General features: G+C 53.5%; 1 protein-coding gene across 3 annotated transcripts; it reads right to left on the bottom strand.

The window, feature by feature from the left end:
• Positions 1-3,015: 3,015 nt before the first annotated feature.
• On the bottom strand, positions 3,016-23,450 carry MGAT3 (beta-1,4-mannosyl-glycoprotein 4-beta-N-acetylglucosaminyltransferase). Of its 3 annotated transcripts, XM_063322466.1 has the most exons (3): positions 23,131-23,450; positions 8,521-8,917; positions 3,016-6,118 (listed from the first exon to the last, which is right to left on the bottom strand). In XM_063322466.1, exons 2-3 carry the CDS (start codon positions 8,586-8,588, stop codon positions 4,609-4,611), a joined length of 1,578 nt encoding a protein of 525 aa, XP_063178536.1. In that variant the 5' UTR covers positions 8,589-8,917; positions 23,131-23,450; the 3' UTR covers positions 3,016-4,608. The 3 variants fall into 3 exon arrangements, with proteins under 3 accessions (XP_063178536.1, XP_063178537.1, XP_063178539.1); XM_063322467.1 differs by lacking the exon at positions 8,521-8,917; XM_063322469.1 differs by lacking the exons at positions 8,521-8,917; positions 23,131-23,450 and adding an exon at positions 7,167-7,441.
• Between the last annotated feature and the right edge of the window lie 724 nt (positions 23,451-24,174).

Here is a 24,174-nt window from a genome sequence, read left to right as displayed (position 1 = left end):
CCAGGACAAGCCATCCCTTCCCTCTTCACCACCAGTGTTTGCTAGTCAGACCAGGACTGACCCCGGACACGTGTCTTCACAGTGCAGAGGCATAGCAGCCACAGAGATCGCTGGCAGGAGCTGGGAGACAGAGACAGAGCCCAGGGGATGTTTGGGAAGGGAAAAGACACTACGGTCCCACAAGGATACACCAAGGAGGGCAGAGGGGAACAAATGGCCATTCTGCTCTGCCACTCTCCCTCCATCCCGACTCGTATACATTACCTGGAGACCAAAAGGTCCCCTCGTTTACCTGCCACAGAGACATGAGGAGCAGGTTGGCCTGAGCTGCACGAGAGCAGACACCTCAGCAGGACACAAGGATCAGAGAAGGCAACAGCGAGAGTGGACTTGAGCATGTCATCCTTCATACCAACCACACAGGCACAAAACCACCCCACCTTTTCTGTCCATCACTTGGGTACAGCATTACCCCCAGTCCTCCAAAGGGGCAAAGACATCCGACCTGCCCTCTTCCCTCTGCTTTAGCAAGCTCTCCTGCTGCAGGTCCACCAAAGCCCACATCCTTCCCTTCACCTGGGGCAAAGTACGAAGACGAGTTCCCCACTCCAAAGCCATGCATGGGCACACAATCCCTTTTTCATGTGGAAAGCACAGAGAACGACAAGAACAGAGATGGGCAAAGAGAAAGAAGTGCAGAGCTTGGGGATGCCACACACCACTTCACCTACTGCCTGGCCCTCCTTTGCACCACTTAATTTGAAGGTGGAAAAGTTTTGGGCAAGAAAAAGCACAGAGCTGAAGATGACTGCAGGGAAAGGCTGTCAATGCTTTCCCCTCCCTCCACCAGACAAGCTTTGCTCCCGGAGAGGCATTGGGCATGTGGCTTCGCTGCTCATGGCTGCAACAATCAACAGACGTGGGGCTCTGGTGGCCTGATCCCAGTTCCAGCCCCAGGGCAGGACGGGATTTTTTTCAGTCCTTCCCTTCTCAGACCTCAGGACCTGGTTCTGCCAAGATCAAGGAGCCTCGATGCTCACCTCAAAGAGTTCAGCACTGGGAAATGAGGATCTGACACAAACCTGCCTCCTCCTTTGCCTCTCTCACCACCTTACACCCCCACATGCTTTTGGGTTTCCTCTTGTGGGGGTTGTCTGGGATGGTGGCTGTCCCCTCTGCGCACTGGCCGCAGAGGTCCCAGCCCAGCTGTACAGGCAAGGCTAGGCCGAGGGCAAGCCACCACCTTGGGAAATGATGGTGTAAAAATCGTCTTGCTAGTCCCCACCCCCGCCAGGGAGAAGGGAGATTTTTAATGACAAGCACTCTAGCTCCCTAAGGATAACAAACACAGGGTTAGCCAGACAAATTAGACAGAAACATTGACTGGTTTGGCCTTAAATCAAAAAAACGTTCAAGTGATTCTTGAGAAACGAAAAAGAATGCATTTTATCTGTAAAGCCCCTTCCTCCCACCACAACAGAAGTCTGTTTTAAATTTAATTTCCTAAGAATACGGAAGTGATTAAGTCCAGGAGGAGGACAGGGCCAGAGTCCTGCAGAAGAGCCCCAGCACCACTATTACAGCAGGACCTTCTCCTCCTGCCCAAGGGAGCAGAAGTGAGAGGCAATTGAGAGGGAGAGGTGGAAAAGGATGGAGTAAATAACGGAGGAGAGGGGAGAGAAGGCAACAGGCTATACTTCAGGAACAGGAGATCCAGATATTGCAGCTGTGGGCTTATCTGAAACTCCCAAGAGACAAGGGCCACACCTCAGTGATGAAAACATGACTTGCAGTGCACTAAAAATCCCCAAGGACGCCCATGCACTGGAAGGGCTGGTATGAGAGGAGAGGCTGCTCCCACTGTAGAGCATAAACAAGGTGCAGCCCCAGCATGCACTTTAGCCCCTGCTTCACGGGGCTCTGGTGTTACCAAAGCACCCACGCAAAGACTGACTTCTCTTTCTCTCCTATCTTCAGCACGGCCTGGCACTGGCCTTGTGGTGTTGCCACTGAGATAAGGCAAAACCAAAGGTCTGCGAGTAGATCAGATCTCGGGTTCCCTTCCAAAGGTAAAAATGAGAAATAGCTTCTTCCTTCCATACTTTGCTGCTGCTGAATCCCACAGGCTAACACACCTGCTCTCCTCCAGCTGCCCCTGGGGAAATCATGTCCCCTTGTGCTGCAGCCCCAGTGCTACTGCTCTCATCTTGCTCAATGCAAGCTCCTCCCTCTCAGCTGGGTCCCCATCTCTCTATAATCTCTCTATGCCCAAGACCTTCATGTAGCCGCTTGGCACGAGGATGCCATGACTGTGAGAAGATCCCCTCCTACTGCATCAACAAGTCTGGACTTAGAAAAGCCACAGCTTCCCTTCAGGGGGAAGAACATTTTGCCTACCAAAGCTTCTCCCTCCACTCAGTTCTCAAAGGGGCTTTTCTACCTGTGGGGAAGACACAGCAGAAGTGAGAACAATGATTTAAAAACAAACACAAACAACAAAAAAGAGGGTCCTTCAATTCTTCTAAGCAGGCATTATGGCACATGAGATGTGGAAGGAGCTAAGATGAACTTCATCTCAGTTTGATGAGAAAAAGGTGCTCATCTTCATTCTGTTCCAGTCTCAGTCTTATTAGGCAATCAAGTTATTTTTGTTGATGTTTTTCACTTCTCTAGAGAGGGGAATAGGAAAGAAAAAGCGAAAGAGACAGAGATAGGAATGAGGCACAAGGATGGGCTGGACAATACAGGAATATGGAGCCCTGATGGAGTGAATTAACAGCAATGGAAACCCCCCAGCTTCAGCACAGCTGGCCTAATGTCAGGGTCACTCTTCCTTATGCCAACATTTTCCTCCTCCTCCTCCTCCATATGATCCTCACTTCTCTGCTTAGAACATGAGCCAGTCTTTCCACTGCAAGGCCAATAGACTACATTCATCATGTTTTTCACCCTCTGCCCGCTACAGCCCAGGCTCTGGGCACCCCATCAAGCCATCTGCCAAGGAAGGGTGGGTAAGGGTGGGACGTGGATCTGCTTCCTCAAGGAGCTGAATCAATCCAACACAGTGACAGGCCAGATCCTGACTACCCATCACTGGCAAACTCTGAGCAGACACCGGCTCAACCAGCTGCAACTAGTGTCCTCCTAGATCCCCTCTCCTCTGCACTGTCTTGCCTTCATGGCCTAGGCTGCACATGCTCTCTGGATTGCATGATGGTCCCAAAGCAGTCTCTTGGCCCCAGGGGGACTCTGCCCATGGCCCATTTCTCCATGAGCTCCCTCACACCCTAAGAGCAGACAGATGGATCCTGTGCCTTCACAGGCTTTGTGTTTCTCCACAACACCCACTGCTGACGCAGAGCTCTGCCCTTCTCCTCTCCCTTTTACCCTACAGTAAGAAAGAATAGCCAACATGTGTAAGCAGCAGCCCTGCAACAGGCACGGCCTGCAGCGTTGCAGAGGCAGCCAGGGAGGCACACAACAGTCCCACACGTGTAGCACTGCTATGCAGAGCCAATGCTCTCCACGGCCCTCTGAATTCCCCAAAAAGTCATCTGTGCCAAAGACAAAGATCGCAGCTTCCAGATCCCAGCATTTCCACACACACCCAAACCCACCTGTGTCCCCTTCCCCCCCAATACTGCTTACGAATGCCCACGTGCATACCAAAACCATGCATGTTAGCACTCATGCACATAGGAAACCATGCACTTGTAAACATACACTCCCATCATCTGATTAAGTCCCCTGCAGCTTATCCCAGCCCCAACAGAAGCACGTACTGCAGGGAAGATGCTTCAGCTTCTGTGGGCCAAGCCAGTGCAGTGTTGTGGGGGCAGGGGTAACAAAGGAGTTAAAAAAAAAAAAATTAAAAAAAAAATATCAGCTTTCTCCTCCGCTTCCCATCTGCCTGCTCCAGGACTGGTAGAGCATCAGGCCAAGACACAGCCCAGGACAGATGCATTAAGCCTGCGGGAGGAGGATGCATCTTGGGGAGAAAACCTTGGAAGCAAAGGATTTCCCCTCCCCAAAATATTCTTTGAATATAGAGGTATACAAAAAAATAAATGCACACTGAGATGCTTTTGCACATTCACTCATCCAAAAAATGCCTGTGACACACATCTGCACACGTGACCACTCGCATCGGTTTGTGCCTGCTGACTCACACGCTCACTGAATAGCCCAGGCTCGCATCTGTGCTTGCTCCGATCCACAAAGGACAAGGGTGGATGGGAACAGCTGCCCTCTCTCCCCATGGGACCCTCCCAACCTCCCCCAGAGGAAAATCTGCCAGCTGGCCGCAGAGATCCTCTCCAGCCAGCAGGAGAGGTCCGGGAGATGCAGCAAAGTCTTTATGCTACTGCCAGAGTAGGTCCCCAACATCTCTCCTCCTCCTGCCCTTCACACCACTGAGGAATTCGTATCCCCAGGGTCACCCTGGGATGAAGGGAAGAAGAGAAGGAAGGGAGGGAGGGCAGAGACCCCAGAGAAATGGCACACCCCACCCAGAACCAAACAAAACAAACAAAGAAAGGAACAGATGAAAACATCCGACTCTTTCCCTTTGTTGTGAAGTCCTGATTTTCCACATGAGCCCCGGTAGCCTCACCCAGTGCCCTCTGCTTTTCGGTAGGGGTTCTCCAACAAGTAGCGGAACCGCTGGTAGTTCTTCAGCAGGTACTTGGGAGCGTACATCTGCTCCTTGGGGTCGGCGGGGGGATACTCCTGCGTTGTACCATCAAACCAGCCACCAGTCCGGATCAGCTCCCGGATATAATTGAGGTCTCGTTTATCCTCGTAGTCACCCCAGCGGGGGAAGTCCCCATTCTGGGCTGACACCAGTTTGAAGTAGATCCCCTCCGGGGTGAAACACCAGGAGCAGTGCCAGCCAGCGAAGTGGAGGGGGCTGCCCAGCGACCACTGCACCAGGATGTGTCCTGTGCTGTTCTCATACTGCCGAAAGCCAGGCATGGTGTAGTACTCACGGCGCCGCAGACGGATCCCGTCGGTAGCATAGACAGCCTGGAGCATCCCCATGGTGCAGCCCGAGACCACCTCCAAGGTGCCTGGTTGCTTCCAGAAGAAGCCGTAGAGTGACTTGCGCATGTGAAAGGCGAAGGGCTCCGTCCAGCCGTCGTAGAGCTTGAGGAAGAGCACACCGTCGCGGGCTGGAATCTCATCAGCATCATCGATGATGAAGACGTCATCTGGCCGCAGGTTGCGGAGGCGAGAGATGCCATCCCGGGTGAGAAAGGTGCGCAGGTAGTCGTCAGCGATCCAGCCGTCCTGGCGGCCGCCAGGGGGGAAGTGGTCCAGGAAGACATAGAGTAACTTGTGGCGGATGTAGTCAAAGGAGCCATTGAGGAGCATCTCGCGGAACTTGAGGGGCCGCGGCTCTCCATAGGCCGTGAAGTTCGACTCGCACACCACGAAGGCGTCCACCACATCTCCCAGCTCATGGAAGCGGACATCCAGCAGGTCAAACTCATGGTTGACGTTGATAGCATTGATGACCCGCCGGGGGATCTCCCGCGGCACGAGGCGGTCCTTGGTGGGCAGATTGGAATACTGGACCACGGTGGGGACCCCACAGCTGGGACCATGCCAGCCCGGCAAGCACACACACTCCACCCACTTGCGCCGTTTGGTCCCGCTGGCGCTCAGCGGCTTGCGAGCCGGCCGTCCCGATGCTGCGCCATCCGCTCGCTCCTCCGGCCGCCCTCCCACGGGTGGCTTCTCCAACACCTTGGTGCCTGGCTTAAAGCAAACGCCACCGGCTTTGGTACGGACAAAATATTCTGTTGTGTCTTCCGGCAGCACAAACTCAACTTTGTGCAGCTCTTCGCTGGCTCTGCTGGGAGGCAGGGGCTGGAGCAAGGGGGAGTGGGAGTACAGGGGTGTGCGGAGGAACTCTGCACCCCCTGGCTCAGGGCTGACCTGAGGTGTGACGGGGGCATTGTTCCAGAAGAAGCTGGAGACGAGGTTGGGACTAAGCGAAGCCAGCTCCCGGGGGAAGGTGACATAGGAAAGGGCCTTGAGGAAGTGCAAGAAGGAGATGAGGCAGAGACCAGCCATGCAGAGAGTCAGAAAGAGCTTATGGCGTCTCATCTTCATCCTGTGGAAAAGCCATGAAAAGGAAAGTCACATTCAATAGTTACTGAGGTGCAAAAAGTTTACCACTGGTAGAAAGACAGGTTGGGAATGGCAGAAAGCTGGTCCAAATTCAGCATGCATCTTTTGAGACTTGAATCCAGGAACTACTCCCTCCACCCTCTGCCGTCTTCAGGGGCTTTTTGCCTCAGCTGGGTTACACCAAGCTGAACCTCTTCTAGATCAGTCACAGTCTTATAAACTCAAAGATAAGAAAGGCACTGGTGACAGGGCAAAAAGACGGAAAATCCAGAATAACAGGAATTCATGATCTAGTGAACTCACCGCACTTGGCACATTCGTCCCTATTCATTGATGGAAACAAAATGAACACAGGCCTCCTCGGGTCCTGCATCACCAGAGGATTAGGAGAAGATGAAGAGAGTGCAGAGAGCAGGAGGAACGAGACAGAGTAGGGGGTACGTGGCTGAAACGTGACCGGTGTATGAGGTGGTTTTAAAGGACGGAGATCATTAGCCAGGCTGCCAGAACCAGGAAAACACCTACACTCCCCAGATTTTTTCAGTATTTGCTCAACACACGCCCTAAAAACCACCCTCAATCCCAGGAAATGCTACTCAAGTTCACATGGGGGAAAGGAAAAAATAAAACAATTAAGACGCTGTCACTTTTACTCTTCTCCCGTGCTTTTCAAGTCCACTATGCCTCCAAATATTGCCCTTTGCTTTTCGTTTTCTGTGGATCAGATGCTGAAGGTTTTTTTGCACCCGAATCAAGGTGGCTAAAATAAATGTCTAGCTGTCTCCAGTGGTAATACTGTGCCATCATGACGGATCTGTGTCAGGCCAGCAAGAAGTCAGCGGTGCAGAGCCCTTCCCTCCAAACAACACGAAATATTGCCTTCATCCTCTCCCTACGCCATCTCCCCTCCTCCAGCCCAGGCAGGGAGCGCAGAGCTGCTGTCAGGCAGAGAAGTGATTGAAGACTACAACCCAGAAAAAGGACCCAAAAAAAAAAAAAAAAGGTAGAGAAAGAAAAAAAAACAAGCTCACCCAATGCTTTGCCAAGGAAAAGGAGAAGAGGTGCTCAAATTCTGCTGTTCAGGGAAGGGAACGTTGGGGCGAAGGTGGGCGGGACAACAAGGTCACCCAAAAGCCCTTTGCAACGCTAGCTGTCCTCTCCTCCCTGGAGCATGAAACCTTCCATGCAGCGGCAAGCGAAGAGGTAGAGACCCCCCCCCCAGTCCCCACACATGCACCGCTGTGCCTCCTCCACAACGTGCTCCCACATGGCAGATCTCCACCCCGGCACCTTACTCCTCCCAGGGCCAAAGTTTCCGAGAGGCACCGCACACCCCATGCCGTCACATATAAACCCTCCACCCAGCGCGCAATGGTGCTGGAGACGCCTCCGCAGGAGGCAGTCCCCTATCCTTGGCAGGGAGCACAAGGGAGCCACCCCATGCCACCAGCCCCTGCACAGGGCTGTCCCACGGCTCCTCACTGCCAACACGCGTCCCCATGTGGGAGCAAGGGGAAGAAGCACCCAGCTGGTCCCCACCGCTTCAGAGGGTATTAAGTAAAATACAGCAAAGCGCATCTACTGATTAACCTGGAGAGAATTTAATACTAAAGTGAAAAGCCATAAAGCATTTAGACAGATGGCAACTGCCCAAAGGAAAACATATCTGGCACTCTACAGATGGCTCCGATATGGACTTTGGTAGAGCGGGTGGTTGTTTGTGATTACGCCTTATAGCTCAGCAACAAGCGTTTCTGGACACTTAGCGGTCACCTTTTCAGTGAGAACCACCAACACCATCCCTCACGCTCGTGTGGCAGGGTGAAGAGTCCCGCCCCAAGCTCTGAAGAGGGGCACTGCAAGCATGAAGCTGGTGGAAAACTTACAGCATTGCCATGAAAGGGAGAAAAAAATAAAGAAAGAAATGGCAGCTCTCCTCATGAGACCACACTGGGGCTGTCCCTTGTCTCCTGCACCCACTTGCCACAGCCTCACAGCCTGGCCTCCCTCACAGCCTGGTCTCACGTGGCTGGTCATGGCCTGGCTGGTGGTTGCCCAGCCATGAAGGGGCTGGATGCTCTCCTGTTCAAAGCCATAGAGGACCATCCTGGGGCTCGCTGTCAAGCTTTCTTTATAGGGGCAAAACAAGAGGCCCCTGAGAAGCATTTCATCCTGTCCAGGTTTGGTTTATTTTTGTTCATTTAAGGCTTCGTTAATATCTTGCTGCAGCAGTGAGATCACTTGCAAGGTAGAGGAGTATCCAGTGCCTTTTCCTTACATGTCATCAGTTTTCACTCCGTCTTGAAGCATGGGTAAAAGAAGGCACAAGGAAGCTGAAAACACTAAATTAGCAACAACTGTCTGTCAGAATAAAGTGTCCCTTACCGGTAAATTAGTACAGCTTCCTCCAGTCGGGTGTCCTGTGCCTTCTCCAAGGCGTTACCTCCAGACATCAGGTTGCTCTTTCAGATGCTGAACCCCAGGCGAGATGAACGGCTGACCTGCTCCAATAAGGCAATCCCAATGGCTGCCAGGTAATGTTGGTTTCACTCCAGTTCCTGCAGGACACACAAATGCAGGGCAGCCAGCTTCCTCTGGGCCAGCCCAGGACAAAGGATAAGTGCTGGAGGAGTCACACAAGGCACATCTCCATCTTCTTCCCAGATGGCTGCCATGCTCCGCGTGCCATGGTAGATTCCCAGACAAAAGGTCGCAACTCTTGACATTCAACAAACTGCTTCACTTTCTGGGACGCCGTGTCAACAGAGCGGGACACGCGGTTCTAAGGAGTAAAGCATATTTTCCTCGCCTGACATTTGCATGTATGCGTCAGGTTGGGCAGACGGCCCCGCAGCTCTTCACCCGCTGGCAGAACCCGGCCCCTGGGCGGCTGCGTGTCCCCCCTGTTATTGCAGGCTGCGCCTGGGAGAGCCGGGCTGGTGCACGCATCCCTCCCTGCGGCTCTGCCAATGCAAGCTGGCCCTGCAGTACCCTCTGCTGATTTGCTGCCGACATGTCCCGGGAGGCAAGTTTCACCGCTCCGTTGTCTTTGTTAGGGAGTGGGAACGTGAACCCACTTCCTATCCCCTCCTAAAAGGAGGAAAGCAAAGCAGCAAGCCGTGTCCTCTTCAAAAACCTCTTCCCTGGGAACCACCTCCATTCTCACATGCCAGGGATTCCTCTGCCGGGGAGTGGAGAGCGCTCACACACCCTTGGGTGGGCTGAGATGCTAAAAACCATCATATATCCCTTCCCATATTCTCTGATCAGTGCTGTAGCGAAAGATATGTCTTTCGAGTGGCAGCTAATTGGAGACAAAGGCCAGCAGGGGAGGGAGGTGTTATTACCCACCTTCCCCATCCAGAACGTTTACGCATGGTGGAAATGAGAAAGGAGGTACCAGTCAGGGACACATCTCAGCTTGTCATAAAAGAGCGCAGCTGCTCTGTCACAAAGCAGCCATCAGTTACCAGGAACACAGAAAACAGCAAGAAGAGATATTTCCCTTTTGACAATTTTGAGTTGGGGTGGGGGGGAGGAAGTCAACTTGATCTCAGGGAGAGTGATCAAGTTGCTGTCAGGTTAAAAACAACAGCAAGAAAAGCTTTAATGTTCAAGTAGAAGAAAAAGCCAGAAGGAGAATGGACAGTCAGCTCCATTAAGACAAAGCTCTTTAGGGAACATGCAGTTATAAACCACTTCTGCGACATTCAGACTCAGCAAGAGAAGCTGAAAGCTTCTTTTTGTAAGGAATCCCTTTGATACTTCCTTGCTTGAAGAACTTACGTCTCTGCCATGCAGGGGAAGGGCTTTCAGAGGAGGAACGCTAGAAGTGGTATGCATTTGAGTTATCCCCAGGCACCTGTTACCGTTTTACTTTGCCATTATATCAAGTGACCAGTTGATTTATACCATCCTGAAATCATATCCTGGTTTTCAAGGAGCCAGAAAGAAAGATATGCACCGCTAAGAGCTGGCAATTCACCAGTCTTAATGTTCTCTTCTGGAGGACACTGGCAAGAGGCCATGCAACAGGCTGCTGGATGCATGATATCCCACACTCCGTCCTGTTAGGGCATGGGACTCAAGACTCTGTAGACCTCTCCCATGGTTACAGGAGAAAAGCTGCTGTGGAGGACAAGTCAGAAGCTTCTGTTTTTCCCCTGATACAGAGATGCTCATCTCCTCTGCCTAAAGTTATCCCATAACACCCATGCAGTAACATATTTGCCCATCACTCAGAGACTTCACCACAAGGCAACAATTCAAATTAGAATCGCTTTCACACAGCAGACTAAAATCCAGCAGGACTTCCATCCCCCACTCCACACCGAGGGCCAAACTCTCTCTCTCTGCTCCAGCTAGAGACAGATGAACAGGCTCCACACTTCTGAAAGTACGAGTCTACCTGCCATCCACAGGGCACAGGCATCACAACACAAGTCAGGGTCCCAGTACCTCAAAACACACCAAATTCTCAACTTACTTTTGCCCTACAAACATCCATGAAAGTAAGGAGAAACCATAAAACCTGCTGCTTGTCTACAACTGAAGTGTGACTAGCTCAGGGACAGCAGGACTGTGCTTAAGGATAGGAAGAGAAGATTATCCTACAAAGCTGGAGAGCAGGGAAAGTGGAGAGAAGCGGGATCTACCAGAAGGTAGCTAGGGCTCAGCACTTCTCTCACGTGAAGGATGCTGTGGTGTTCTCAGGGACTGCAAGCTCGGAGGATGTCAGCAGGAAGTTCTGGCGGACTCACAGTACAAGGTGGTTTGAACACAAGCAGGTCCATATCAGCTTCCGTGCAAGTTTCAAGGACAGAAGACAACATTCTTCCATGACCTTCATCAAGAGCTGCTGCCCACAGCGCTAATGCAAAACAGCAATACCTCATGCTACACGTTTCCTTTGCCACTTTGAGGCAACTGACCACAAGGTACCACTGACTGCTGCCAACACAACCAGCTGGAGCAAGCCATCCACTCTCCAAGTAAGGTGAGGCAAAGGGTGACACAGGCTTTCTCCTGAGCCTCTTCCCTCCCTTTCAACAGGGAGGTGAGCTGAGATAGAAGGTGACCACTCTCAACAGGGTGCCACCATAGCATCCATTTGACTTCCAGAGCTGCCATCCACACACCATTAATGGGTGTCATCAAGCCAGGAAGAAAACTGGATGGAGGAAAAAAAAAATACAAGACAGCTAAAGGGTGAATCTACACGAGGCTATGGTGAGGTTGACCAGGGAAGGGTTAGAGCATCAGCTGAGAAACCAAGGCATTGCTTTCCCCTTCCCACTGAAGGCAGACGCATGATGTGCATCATATCAACCACAAACCTCAGGGCTGCGTGTAAGGCCTTGCTAGGCCTCAACTGACCAGACACACCTGCGGTCAAAAAGAAAACAGATGTCTTCTCCTACGTGCTCGTGTAGGAAACCAAAGTGCTCCATGCCAGTAGCTACAATCTGCCGCGTACAGAAACCAAGCTGGACATAATACAAAGCCTCCAGCTTTTTAAGTACCATGGCTGCTCACCTCTCAACACCTGGAAGCACATTACTTTTGGACTCCACACTTTTCTCCACACACATGGGCTTTCACTGCCTCCACTGCTTTTTCAAGTGTCTTGTCCTGATCTTTTGGTGGACTAGGCCATGGTTATTTTAGATGCCACAACTCCAGCCACAGCGAGGTAGCTGTACACTCTCACACAAAGCAGCTCTTAACCCTCCCTACAGAGCACATGGGAGATAAAGTGGTCTTTCTAGACAGGATTTTGGCTCAAGACTGATCTTCCAGAAGTCAGCAGAACAGACCAGCATCTGCACACCTTCAGAGTCCATTATAAAACCCTCCACTCGAACAGGCTGTTCTTACTGTAACTACCATAATACTAATAGCAGCATAATTATATAATTCTCCAGCCCCCGGTTTAAAAGAAGATCTGCTCAGAGAAGACTAGAAAAGTCTACCGAAATCCAGTAATGGCCTATGAGACACCAATATAATTTTATCCAGGAAACACTTGGACATCACAAGAGCACAGTACTGCACGCTAAAGAAAACTTCAAGCTAGATTTTCCAACTCCACTGGAATCTACCAAATATTCTTCTCAGCATCCTTAAGCTGTACTGGGCTCCCTTGTAACTAATCTCCTCTCTCCAGATAAAGCCAGTCTCACCATAGGAATTCCCATGGTTCCAGAGATGCCTCAGCACACTCTGATTCTTCAGATGCTCTCAGAAGCCACGGTTTTAGTTTCTCAGCAACACTAGTCTAAGCGCTCTTTCTGCTAAAGGAGAGACAGCACTTCTCCTATCCTCTTCTCTCCTTATGCCTGATATCCTGGAAGGACTGTTCCTCAACCCTGCTTACTGCCTCCTCAAAACATCTGTTTCCACGAAAACTGCTGTGATGGCCCTGGCGATTGCATCACCACTTGGCTCCAAGATCGGGTCTCTCAAGACATCAGAGGGTGAGCTGAGGCACTGCTCACTGCACTCCACAGTACACACACACACACACACACACACAAACCCCCCAAGGATGCAAGACCCTTCTCCCAGCTAAATACAGCACTGCAAAGGGGAGCTGGCTGGTTCTTCCGCTTCTTGACTTTGGCGTCTTACAGGGAAGGAATGCTCCATCATGAGACAAGGCCTAGGAAATGAAAAAGGGACAAAACTGCACAAAAAAGCAACTTATGTCCTCAGACGGGCCATGGGGTAATCAGAGAGGTATGCGAGAACTCCCAGCTAGTCTCGGTGTCTTGCAGAGAGGGACGGGACAAAACCATTTTGTTTGAGGATAAAAGAAAAGGATGCTTTCAGAGACCTCAAGTGAGGCGTGTGGTAACACAGGCTGTTGTTTCCTAGGTTCTCTCCCCTCACTCACCACCTTCACAGCTCACCACCCCTCAGTTGTACAAATTCAAGTTGTCAATCGTATGAAAGTCTGCTTTGTAAAGCCAAAGCAGCAGCAGATCTAACTGGGTTAAAAATAAGCTTCAAGAAAAGTGCCTAGGCATGGGAACAAGCAGCTGACCAGCAGAAGCTTTCAAAATCATTTCACCAGTTCACTTCTCACCAAAACTGTGGATCATGTAGATACATCCTCAGAGACTCACAATCACAGAACTTTAAGCACTGTTCAACTACCATGAGCTTGCGAAATCCTCTCAGCAGCATCAGGGAAGGAGCACATCACAAGGAGGGATCTGGAAGAAGCAGCAGAAGGTAACTGCTTTCAAAGCAGAACCTGGCAGACCATATGCCAAGCAAGGGGAATAGGAGTCACAAATCCTGAGAAGAGCACCAAAATGGGCCACCAAGATTACCCTCGGAGCTCAGGGCCCATGGTGAAGAGCACATGGCAGACATGTGCCAGACCATGCACATAAACCCTGTGCAAAGCAGGAGGGTGTCTGCTGGAACGGCTCCAGAGGAGGGCCATGAAGATGATCAGAGGGCTGGAGCACCTCTCCTATGAGGACAGGCTGAGAGAGCTGGAATTGTTCAGCCTGGAGAAGAGCAGGCTCCGGGCAGACCTTATAGCGGCTTTTTAGTACCTGAAGGGGGCCTACAGGAAAGATGGGGAGGGACCCATCAGGGAGTGTAATGATAGGACAAGGGTTTCAAACTGAAGGAGGGTAGATTTAGATTAGATATTAGGAAGAAATTCTTCACCGTGAAGGTGGTGAGGCACTGGAACAGGTTGCCTGGGAGGTTGTGGATGCCCCATCCCTGGAGGTGTTCAAGGCCAGGCTGGATGGGGCTTTCAGCAGCCTGGTCCAGTGGGAGGTGTCCCTGCCCATGGCAGGGGGGTTGGAACTAGATGATCTTTAAGGTCCCCTCCAACCCAAACCATTCTATGATTCTGGGGACCAGGTGACAGCCCAAGCAACAGGGAGATGCAGGTTGAACAGCCCAGACAAAGGTGAAGTGGGTGCCCTGTGGGCCCGGCGTGAGGCAGTTAGAGGGAGGCAAGAAGTGCTTGATGCCATGGTGATGGGCAGAGTGCACAGACCCACGCAGGCAGGCACCACGTTGCCTCCAGCTATTTTTGAAGCGGGTGGCAGTTGTTTGTGCATCCCCGGGATAAAAGCTCTCCAAGACGGATCGAGGAGGGGAGTAATTAAACCCCAGGAAGACAATAAATAAAGAGAGGCCACGGAATGGCAGTAAGATCCTAGCGGCCACGGGGAAGAGCTGGCCCTCCATCCCCGCCCTCTTTCCTCCCCCATCCATCACCAACCACTTGGGGTTTGGCAGTGCACTCACTTTCCCACAGTAGCCGATCTATTACTGTTTGGAAGAGCCTTCCCAGCCTCTTCCTTCCCCTCCTCCCCTCCTTTCAGGCCACAGGGGTCCCATTTGGCAGCCCCCAGATCCCCCTCTTCTCCGAATGCCTGGTGACCAGCCAATCCCATGCAAAGAGCATTAACCCCTCTTCACCGGGAGCAGCCAGAGAAACCTGACTCCATGCTGAGAGGTTTCTCTAGGGTGTCTCTCACTCCTTCTCTCCTCCCCATCCCCGACACAACCTCCTCCTCATTCTCTTGCCTCTTTCCCCTTTTATTTCTCAAAAACTAACTCCAGCCCTGGGAGTGTCGCATCTTCCCGAGAAATGTTACACGAACCCATGGGAATTTTTCTTGGATCAAGAACAGACCCTTATTTATTTGTCTCTTCTGCCTTTGTTCTTCATTTCCTCTTTCAAGACTTAGGCAAGACCTCGACACAGTGCCGCCTGGATCCCCCGCTGCCACTTCACTTTGTTATTATTTTCGGAAAGAAAGCGCTGATAGGCAGAGCGCGCTCTCCAGTGCCTTGCCCCAAGGCAGAAGTGAATCAGCCTGGACTCCCACCTCTGGGGCGGACAAAGGGCACAGGCTCGGGGGCTCTGCAGAGCACCTCGGGCTCTGGCTAGCAGAGTCAACCCCCTGTTTATGTAATCCTCCTGACTGCAGCATCACAGCCCCTTGGATTAAATCCACACGAATCAAATCTTCGGTCACGGCTCTATGTCGGTAACAGGCATATGGTACCACGAAAAGGGGCAGTTTCCCAGAATGAAATCAAAAGCCTCCTAATGCACTTAACTCAGGGTCACATAAATCTCTCTTCTGCCTCCCACAGACGGCTGGATCTTGTTTACAGGCATTGCAGCAGGCCTGGGTCTCCACAATATGTTTACTTCTTCTGTACAAACACTCCCTTTCACTAAGCAAAGCAGTACCCTGATCTCCAGATTAAACCAAGCGGAAAGGACTGAGAGCAGGTCTATAGGGAAAGAGGCAGAGAGCTGGTCTTCACCAGGGAAATCAAATGCCATCCTGGACATCAGACAGGTTTTGGGACCATTTGTCTTCACATTCTTCCCTTAGATTGCCTTATTTCTTGAGAGGGATGAGGAGGAATCTTGCATTTAGCCAGCTGGGGATGTCCCTCACAAGATGTAAAACCATTCGATGAAAGAATGGGTTTTGTTTCAGGTTGAAGAACCCAAGAACCAGACCAGGGTCAGGTGGGACAGCACAGCTTGTCCAAGGGACATCGGGTGATTGTCTGGCCAACTCTTCCACAAATGCAAAAGCCACAAACTGACACGGTGCACATAAAACCAGGGAAGTTGAGCATTTCTGCTCAAAAGTACAGTAAGACAGAGTCGTTTACTGCCACAATCACTTGATTACCGGCCAAGTTCCTTTCCCTCCCCTTTGAGGTCTTCAGTAACACATTTATATTGAACTCTAACTGTTTCTGAGAAGTCAGCTGCCACAGCCAGGTCAGAAAGGAAGGAGAAGAGGAAGACAAAACTAATGTATAAGCACACCATGAAAATTGGTAGTGCACGAGAAGGATGTGCAACGCCGGGTGGGGAACCACGTTCATGTTGAAGTCACCAGGACACGCGAGGCAGGAGCAGGACAGCCCATGTGCACGGAACAGCAACCTGCCACAGCAAGGCAGAGGGCCAAAGGGCATTAAGCTCATACATAGCTGGGGTGGGTGCTCAGCTCATCTTCACGATGCTCCTCTGCTGCAAGAGCCGGTAAAGAAACTGCCCCAGTCTCCCTCTGCCCTCAACTGGTTGCTCTGCAGGGTTTAATCACTGAAAAATAATGGGAATTTCAGCTGCACAGTTTGCTGCTCAACCACCTGATCTTTCAAGTCTTCAGGTCCTGATGATCTCTTGTAAAGTCCAATGGACTGTGTCATGCCAAAGCTAAAAAAACATTTCGGCAGGACAAGATGGGCCTTCAAAAGATAAAAAGAAAATACTCTCAAGCATCTGAATATTTTAAGAGAGCAGCGCGGATGATCCCTGCCCCAGATCCACAGCACTGTAATTGAGTCAGGGACCAAATCCAAGCACCAGATTCACTGTCTCCAGCTTGACACCGTCTCTTTACTGCAAAGACAAGGCTCTGAACTCAGGAACCTCTCGCACAGTCCCAAGCCACCGAGACGCTCCACAGCACCTGCGTGATGCACAAACCAGAACTGGATTTCAGGGGCACGTGCGAACAAACATGGGCAGAAAGGAAACCCACAGCACTTCCTCAGCGTCAAGTGATGGACTCTGGATGCCTGACAAACTCCCCTTCCCTTCCCCCCCCCCGCCAGCACTCATGGGAAGTGAGAAGACTCTGTTCCAGAGCACAACTGCACTATAAATAATTCAAGAGATCGCTAAATTATGCAAAAGCAATCCCGTCGTCCCCCTGGCCAAGCTGAATGCAGGTGTGGTCAACCACCCTGGCTCCAAAAGTTGCTGCTAGATAGGGATTTTGAGGCTACAGGGGCTCCGTGCCAACAGCACATATCTGAGAGCACAATGGCCACTTGCTAACAGTCAGGCCCGCACCAAACAACAGCATGACGGGAGGTATTTGGGGACACGGGGCTGATGGGGGAAACGGCGATTTCTTTAACCCACCTCTTCTCCAGAGGCCTCATATGGCCCCCAGGAGAAAAAAAGCAGCGAATCCTGTCCCCCTCCAGCGAGGCTGCTTGGTGCATCTTGCCTCCATGGCTCATGGTAAGCTGGCGAGAGCTGCAGCTGGGCAGTACTGAGACAGCCAGGAGGAGAGGACTTGCAGGGGCAGGTGAGGAGAAAAGGGAACGGAAAAAAAAAAAAAAAACCACAACACACAAAACAAAAAAAACCACACTCTGGAGGCAGTTTTGCTAGCACAAATAACGCTGGGGGAGAATCACAGACAGCTTTTCTGCCCCACTCCTTTGCCTTCGGGAGCTATCGCCTCCCTGAACACCAGGGCTGCCGGGCTCTCCCTCAGCAATGGGGTCATTAAACAACTCCAGGGCCCTCTTCTCCTGATTTACCCTGCCCTTTGCTCTGCCTCAGGGCCGGCCCTCGTGCTATGAGCTCCAGGAAAACAGGACTTCCTCGCACGCAGCGAGCGCCATCCGCTCTCAGCCCCTGCGCAGGCAAACCCTCCTCCCCAAAGCACTGCCTCTACCTGGCTCCCGCGGGCTCCGAGACCTCTCCCTGCCCAACACGCTCAGCCTGCGCAGGCCTCCGTCCTCCTCCTTTTCCCCGCTGCCCGGCTAGAAGCATTTGTGCCAACGGAAGGAGGAATTGAAAGCACTGCCATAGCCCTCTCTTCGGCCTCGGCGCAACCTGCTTAAAATCTCAGGGCTCTAGCTTACCTTCCCCTTCTTTCTTAAAGGGCTCAGCATCCAGGAGAGAGACTCCCTTTCACGTCTCTTTGCCATGCTGCCTCTTTTGCTTTCTGTTCCAGTGCCTGCATGCCGAAACGGGGGATCCGAACGCAGATAAAGTCAGCGTGGCAGATACCTGCGTTTAGATCACAGGTTTCACAGCTGCCGAAGCCGTTGTGCAGCAGGTCTAATTTGCATTAGGCTTTCGGTACGCTTCAAATCTGCTTGCTGCAGCTTTGGTATCATGCGAGACACCTGCAGCGGCATCCCAAAATAAAAATTACCCCCTAAGCCTTAAGAAGAGATGACAAGAGCCTGATTCTGCTCACTAACCCTGGCCCAACCGGTGAGGATTTGCACAGTGAGGGGAAAACAGTACTCCAAGGGAAAGGCAGCAGGGAGCTGGGATTATAGATTAGGCAGCAGATCAAGAAAGAGGCGATATCTGCGGTGAGAAGGGCTGCAGGATCCAAGCAGTGACTAGAAAGTTATCGATAACCCCTGGCTCGGCACCCGCACCCGGCCATTCTCTGGGATTTCCGAGACGGACGGCAGCGAAGTCAGTATGGGAAGTGTCGTGCTCAAGTTGCTGCTCTCCTGCTGAGCCCCGGAGCACATCCCAACCTTGCTCCGTGCCTCAGTTTCCCTGGGTGGGACACAGGAGAGACACCTTTCTACTCCAGGTAAGGGGCTTGTCTAATTAAAAGCAGGCTAGTGGGCTGCTTCAAGGCCCTTGGAGAGAAACTTTGCCATAAAATGCAAAGCAGATGATCCTCAGAAAGAGGATTTGCCCCCACTGCCTCTCTCCCTCTGGACAGCCACAGCCAACTCTCCTGCTGCCTGCAGCTTGTGTGTTTACGGGCTGAAAAAGTCCGCTGGCAGAGCTCAGTTTGGTCATACCCCACAGCCAAGGCTGATTTTTTGCAAAAAAAAAAAAAAAAAAAAAACAAACCCAAAAACCAAACAAACCCAAACCCACAGCTTATTTAGACACAGGCCTGGGCACTCCCCTAGCTGGGGAAACAGGGAACCCTAACTGAGCTCATCAAGCCGCACATGCAACTGGGCAGGGGGGTTATCTCGGTATGAAAGGCCAAGGCCCCCACAGCAAGCAGCTCAGGTAACTTTTGCTATCCTAAAGCTGGGAATAATCACTTCCTAAATGGTGGCTCAAGAACAAGCCCTCGCTTTTTGTAAGGCAGCCAGTCCCCTTCGTGCTTCTTCCCACAGCCTGCCCGATGAACGCTGGGCGTGCAGCGCTGCACTCTTTCGCCCGTCTGCTCCACCAGGCGAGTTTCCGAGCACAAAAATACACCCGCCCTGTCCCAGGCATTCAGAGGTTTCAGGAGCAGGAGGTACCTGTTGTGCTTCAGGAGGAGCTTGAGGGAAGCAAAGGGTTTGCACTGCAGGGAGCGCAAAGAAGTCAGAAAAAGAAGGTAAAGAAATCATGTTTCTGCCTTCCCCAGAGCTGCAGCCAGAGGCCATTTCACAGGGATGCTAGCACGGAGTGCTCTTGTGCACCCTACACCACAGCTCCAGGACGTGACATCTCTCCCCACCTCCTCCAGGAGAAGGGGGAACTCGGCAGCTCTGCAATTGCAACTCTGCCCTGGCCCCTAGGACAAGCACCTGGTGCTGGCATCCCGCACAGCGCTGCTACTGCGGCACAGCCCCGTCCTAGCGGCACACTCACCTAACTCCATCAAAGCACCCCAAACCTGACCTGGAGCTGCCCACAATCTCAGGCTTGCCCCCTCCACACAGCTCTGCCGAGGCTCCTCAAGACCAGCCTGCGGCACCAGCCTGATGGCACCGTCCACGTGTGCACTGCAGATACGTCACCACCTTTCCAAGAGCATCCAGGGTGGGGACCAGCGGGCATCCCTCAGACGTAGCCCCACGTCTCCTTGCATTGCACTGCCCCATGTGCCTACCTTCCCCAGATTTCAGATCCCACTGTAACACTTTGTTGTGGTACTACAAGATGCCATCCTGTCGTCAGGACAGACGCGATGCAACCTGACCTCTTGTTGCAGAACTGATGGGTGACAGTGACGGCAGGGAAAAAGCAGGTGGGGACAACCAGCAGCCACGCTCTTCTACAGTCAGGGCTGATAACATGAACCAGCCCTCTGAGGCACCTTTACACTGACCTAAAGATGTGAAGACGCCTCTTGTGCCAGTCAGTACCCCCTCCGCCTCCCTCTCTGCCAGAGTTATTGTCAGCTGTACCAGCCTTCGTTAGCACCACCTCCTCCAGCTACATCCCACTGATTGGGTCACAGATTCCAACAATGTACAAAGGGCTCATTTCAGAGCAACTAACCCCACCTAAAACCTAATCAGCCTTTGGGAATGAATGCTGGCCAAGCTTGCCACATCCATCCATCACCAAATTCCCCCACTTCCTCCCTCCGCCTTTGTGATCCAGTGGCGGGGCTGGGGGGGAAGATGTCAATTCGTGATAGCAGGTCCACCTTAAAAATGCTAATTCTCAAGGCAGGAGGAAGCTCAGACACAGTAAGCTGAAAACCCAGCTACAAACCCTGCCATGAGACAGAGTTTATCTCTGTTTGCTGACAGGTCAAAGCAAGGGAGGGACAGAGAGAGAAATCAGTCTGTCCTAAGGTGTCCCTCACGCACCGCACGTGCACAATAACGTCTACGCGCACTGTCCTGAACAACCGCTGTACCCATGGCTGCTTATACACCCCACATTCATTGCGGGCATAAACGCTACAAGAGTGCATGCGTCGCATGGCAAGTGTGCCCGGCAGGACACCTGTGCATTGCTACACGCACCCAGCAAACACCCGCCCACGGCGGTCACACAAGCATCCCTGCAAGACACGCAATAAACATGTTACGCCAATCTGGCGGGCCACAAAGTCACACCGCACTTAACCGGCTGCACGTGGGAGAAGAAGGAGAAAAGTAAACACAAGGCGTATGGGAAACGCCCGAGCACGCAAACTTCATGGGTACGGTCCCCGGGCAAACACACCGAGTGTATCCGCACTCGCTGCTGTGCGCCTGGCCAAGGTTAAGCAGGTTCTGTGACCACAGCGACCCTCCAGACCAGCTGTCCCTGTCGGGCACAAGTCCTCTAGATAAATGTTTACAGTTGCGAGCATCCCCTGAAGCTCACATCCGTGCAAACACACGCACTAAGTTCCACCTCCTCTTCTTGACCTCCTGCGTGCCGGGCAGGCAAGTTCCTTTTTCCAACCTTACCCGCATTTGTGGGGAGGGAGGCAGGCAGCAGCTCAGCCCAGTTCAGAAGTGGTCCCTCACCTTCTGGGCACCTCTGATGAAGATGAGACTCAGCAGCACCTAGGACCAGAAGTGTGCCAGCACAAGAGGCAGCAGCTGGGCCACCGCATTAGGAACAGGGCAAGAAAACTCACCTGCAGCTAGCCAGAATCTCTCCCCTCTCCTAAGGATGTAATTGCCATATCCAGGGCATTAATAAACAAGCTATGCAGGCAGAACAGAGTCCTCGCAGGGAGGGAATGTTGTACCTTGCAGTGGATTTCTTACCACTACTGCAAAACCACCTGAGGGTGTAGAGGAGCTATAAATCTTTGAGGGACTTTTATGACATGCAGTGGCAGAGTCGCAGCTTCGCTCCTCTTCTGCGGTTCGCAATGGCTTTCATTCAAAGCCTGCTTTATAATGCTACAGGGAGGCTGGAGGCTCCCCAGGAATAGCTCAAAGGACCGCTCTTCTCCCACCCCAGTGTGCAGGACGTGTTCCCAGCACTACTACCGAGCCTGAACAAACAGCAGAGGTGCTACAGCTGTGTTTAGGGGGGCTTTATGAACTGGAGGGTGGTGAACTCGCTGCTTTTCCCTCCCCTGTGAGATGGCTCTGCGCTGTCTGAGGGTCAAGCAATGGCAGGTCCTGCTTGATTTCAGCTCTTCTCAGAGGAGCTGGCAGCAACCAGACTTCAGCAACAGGGACTTCCAAGTGCTTCCTAAACCACAGACTCCAGCTGGACTTGAAGACTGCTTCTGCAGGTGGGATCTACAGAGCACGAGAGCCACCCTTTGGGGCTGGGGCCTGAAAAGTCCCTGCTGACTCACTCCCTGCTGGGGTTGGGGGAGACAGGTACAGGAGTAGGCGGGAATTTGAAATTCATTTTGCATAAGGCTGGAGGTTCCTGGTGACTCAAGGCATACTTGTTAGCAGTGGTGCCACTGAGTGTTTTCACGGGCTTGAACTTCCCACTCAAGGGGAGGGATTTGGAGTTTACTGGAAAGCCGTTCTCTGGGAGGGAGGGCACCCCCACCGTGTGATGGAGACAGGGGCTGGCTGTCTCCTGACCAGAGCTCTGCCCTGGGGTGGGAGAGAAGTGAGACCCCAGCTTCGGCTCTGGGAAAACAGGCAGGGCTCTCGAACAACCCAGGCGCAGCTCACAGAAACGCAGCCTGCGGAAATCCCCGGAGGAAAACCACAGGCTGAGGCACCGAGAGGAGCCTCTCTCCATCCCGCTCCGCACTCCCTCCCTTGCCGAGCTGTCTGAGCAAGTCTAGAGCTGCAGCAGATGCCGTGTTCCCCCATCACCCTTGTCACGCTCACCCAGGGAGCAAAACTCTCGCAAGGACAGAGCAACGCCAGCCTGTGCCTCTCCAGCAGGACGTACAGCTATTTCCAGCCCACAAACAACCCGACAGCCCTGCACAAGCGGGGACAACTTGGGTACCCGCGTCCCTTTGCGGCCAGCCCCTATCTGACATGCAGAGGGGATGTCTGATGATGATCATACACATATATTTGTATGTATGTTTTTTTCTCTCCCACGCGCACACTCCTGTTACTCCTTTCTCGCTTGCTGCAGGCTTGGCACGCATCCCCAGCCCGTGCCCTCCTCGCAAGCCCAGCGACGGGCAGCAGATGGGCCTTCGCTGCAGTGCCCCGGCCGGAGGCTGCCTCTCCATCCCCGGCCAGCCCCGCATCTGCGGGCAGGGGGCCGGCAGCATCGCCTCCCTCCTCCCCATCGCCGATGCTCCCTAGCAGGGGATGCCGGGATTATGGGGGGGCGTGGAAGGGGGTGGGGGGGGGGGAAGAGTATAATAAAAAAATAACACTAATATAAATAAATAAGGAGCGGGAAGGCGGGGGAAGCCTCTCCGGCAGTGCCCGCAGGGGATGACGCCGCACCCCCGGGGGCCGGGGCACAACTTGCAGGTGGCGGCAGCGGGGGTGGGGATGGTGGGGGGGAACCGGACCGCGGGGGGGGGGGTGGTGGTGGTGGTGTCCCGCTGCCGCCGCTGCCACCGCCCCCCCGCCCGCCCGATCACTCACCCCCGGCCGGCGCAGCGTCGGTGCCCGCCGGGCCCCCGGCGGGGCGAGGCTGCCGCTCGCCCCCGGCCCGCCCGCTGCCCCCCGGCATGGCTCGGCGCCGGCCGCGGCGAGGCGAGGCGAGGCGAGGCGAGCCCGCAGCCCCCCTCCGCCTTCCTCTTCCTCTTCTTCTTCCTCCTCCTCCGCCGCGGAGCGGAGCGGCCCGGCACCTCCTCCCGGCCGCGGGAAAAGGATGCGATGCAACGCGATGCGGAGCCCAGGCGAGGCGAGCCCCCGCCGGCAGCGGCAGCGGGCAGGGCTGCAGCAGCCCCTTTTGTGCCGCCCTCCGCCTGTCTCCTCCCCCGGCGCACCCGACCGACCGCCCTCCCGGGCCGCCGCCGCCGCCCGCCCCCCCCCCGGGGCACGGCACGGCCGCCCCCCGCCTCCCCGCCACAAAGGAGCGCCTTGTCGGGGGGGCCCGGCGGTCCGTGGCAAAGCCGAGGGGGGGCTTTATTGAGCGGGCTGCGGTAGCGAGTGCCGTCCCTCCCTCCCCATCCCCCCCCCCCCCCCCCCCCAAAGGATGCTGCGGGGTCGAGGCAGAGCCGCGGTGCCGTCTCGCAGCCCTACGGCAGAGCCGGTGCCCCGTCCCCCCTCATCCCGGGAGCATCCCTCCCCGCGTCCCGGAGCATTCGTGGGTTTGGCGGGAGGGAGGCGAGGCGAGGTTGGGGATGGTGGGAGCTGCCCTCGCCCCAGCAGCATCCAGGAAGTTTTGCTGCGGTGCCAGAAATAGAACCTGCGCCTGCTGACTCGCGCCCCAACCGCAAAAGCTGCCTCTTCTTCTTCATCCAACTTTTCCCTGCCGTCTTCCTCACCAGCCCCATCTTTGGAAAGGCGAACAAAGCCAAGCCAAACCAAAACACACACACACGCACACCCCCGGCTGAAAGGCACCGCTACAAACAGGCTGAAACGCAAGCGTGGGACCTCAGCTCTTGCGGCCAAGAGCTAACGAGAGGTCAAAAGGAAGCAGAACCAGAGTACACCCTTCCTCGTGATTTGATGTGAACT

This window comes from Chroicocephalus ridibundus, chromosome 1 (genome assembly GCF_963924245.1).
Source record: "Chroicocephalus ridibundus chromosome 1, bChrRid1.1, whole genome shotgun sequence".
Taxonomy (NCBI): domain Eukaryota; kingdom Metazoa; phylum Chordata; class Aves; order Charadriiformes; family Laridae; genus Chroicocephalus; species Chroicocephalus ridibundus.
This window is presented reverse-complemented; position numbering and strand designations above follow the sequence as displayed.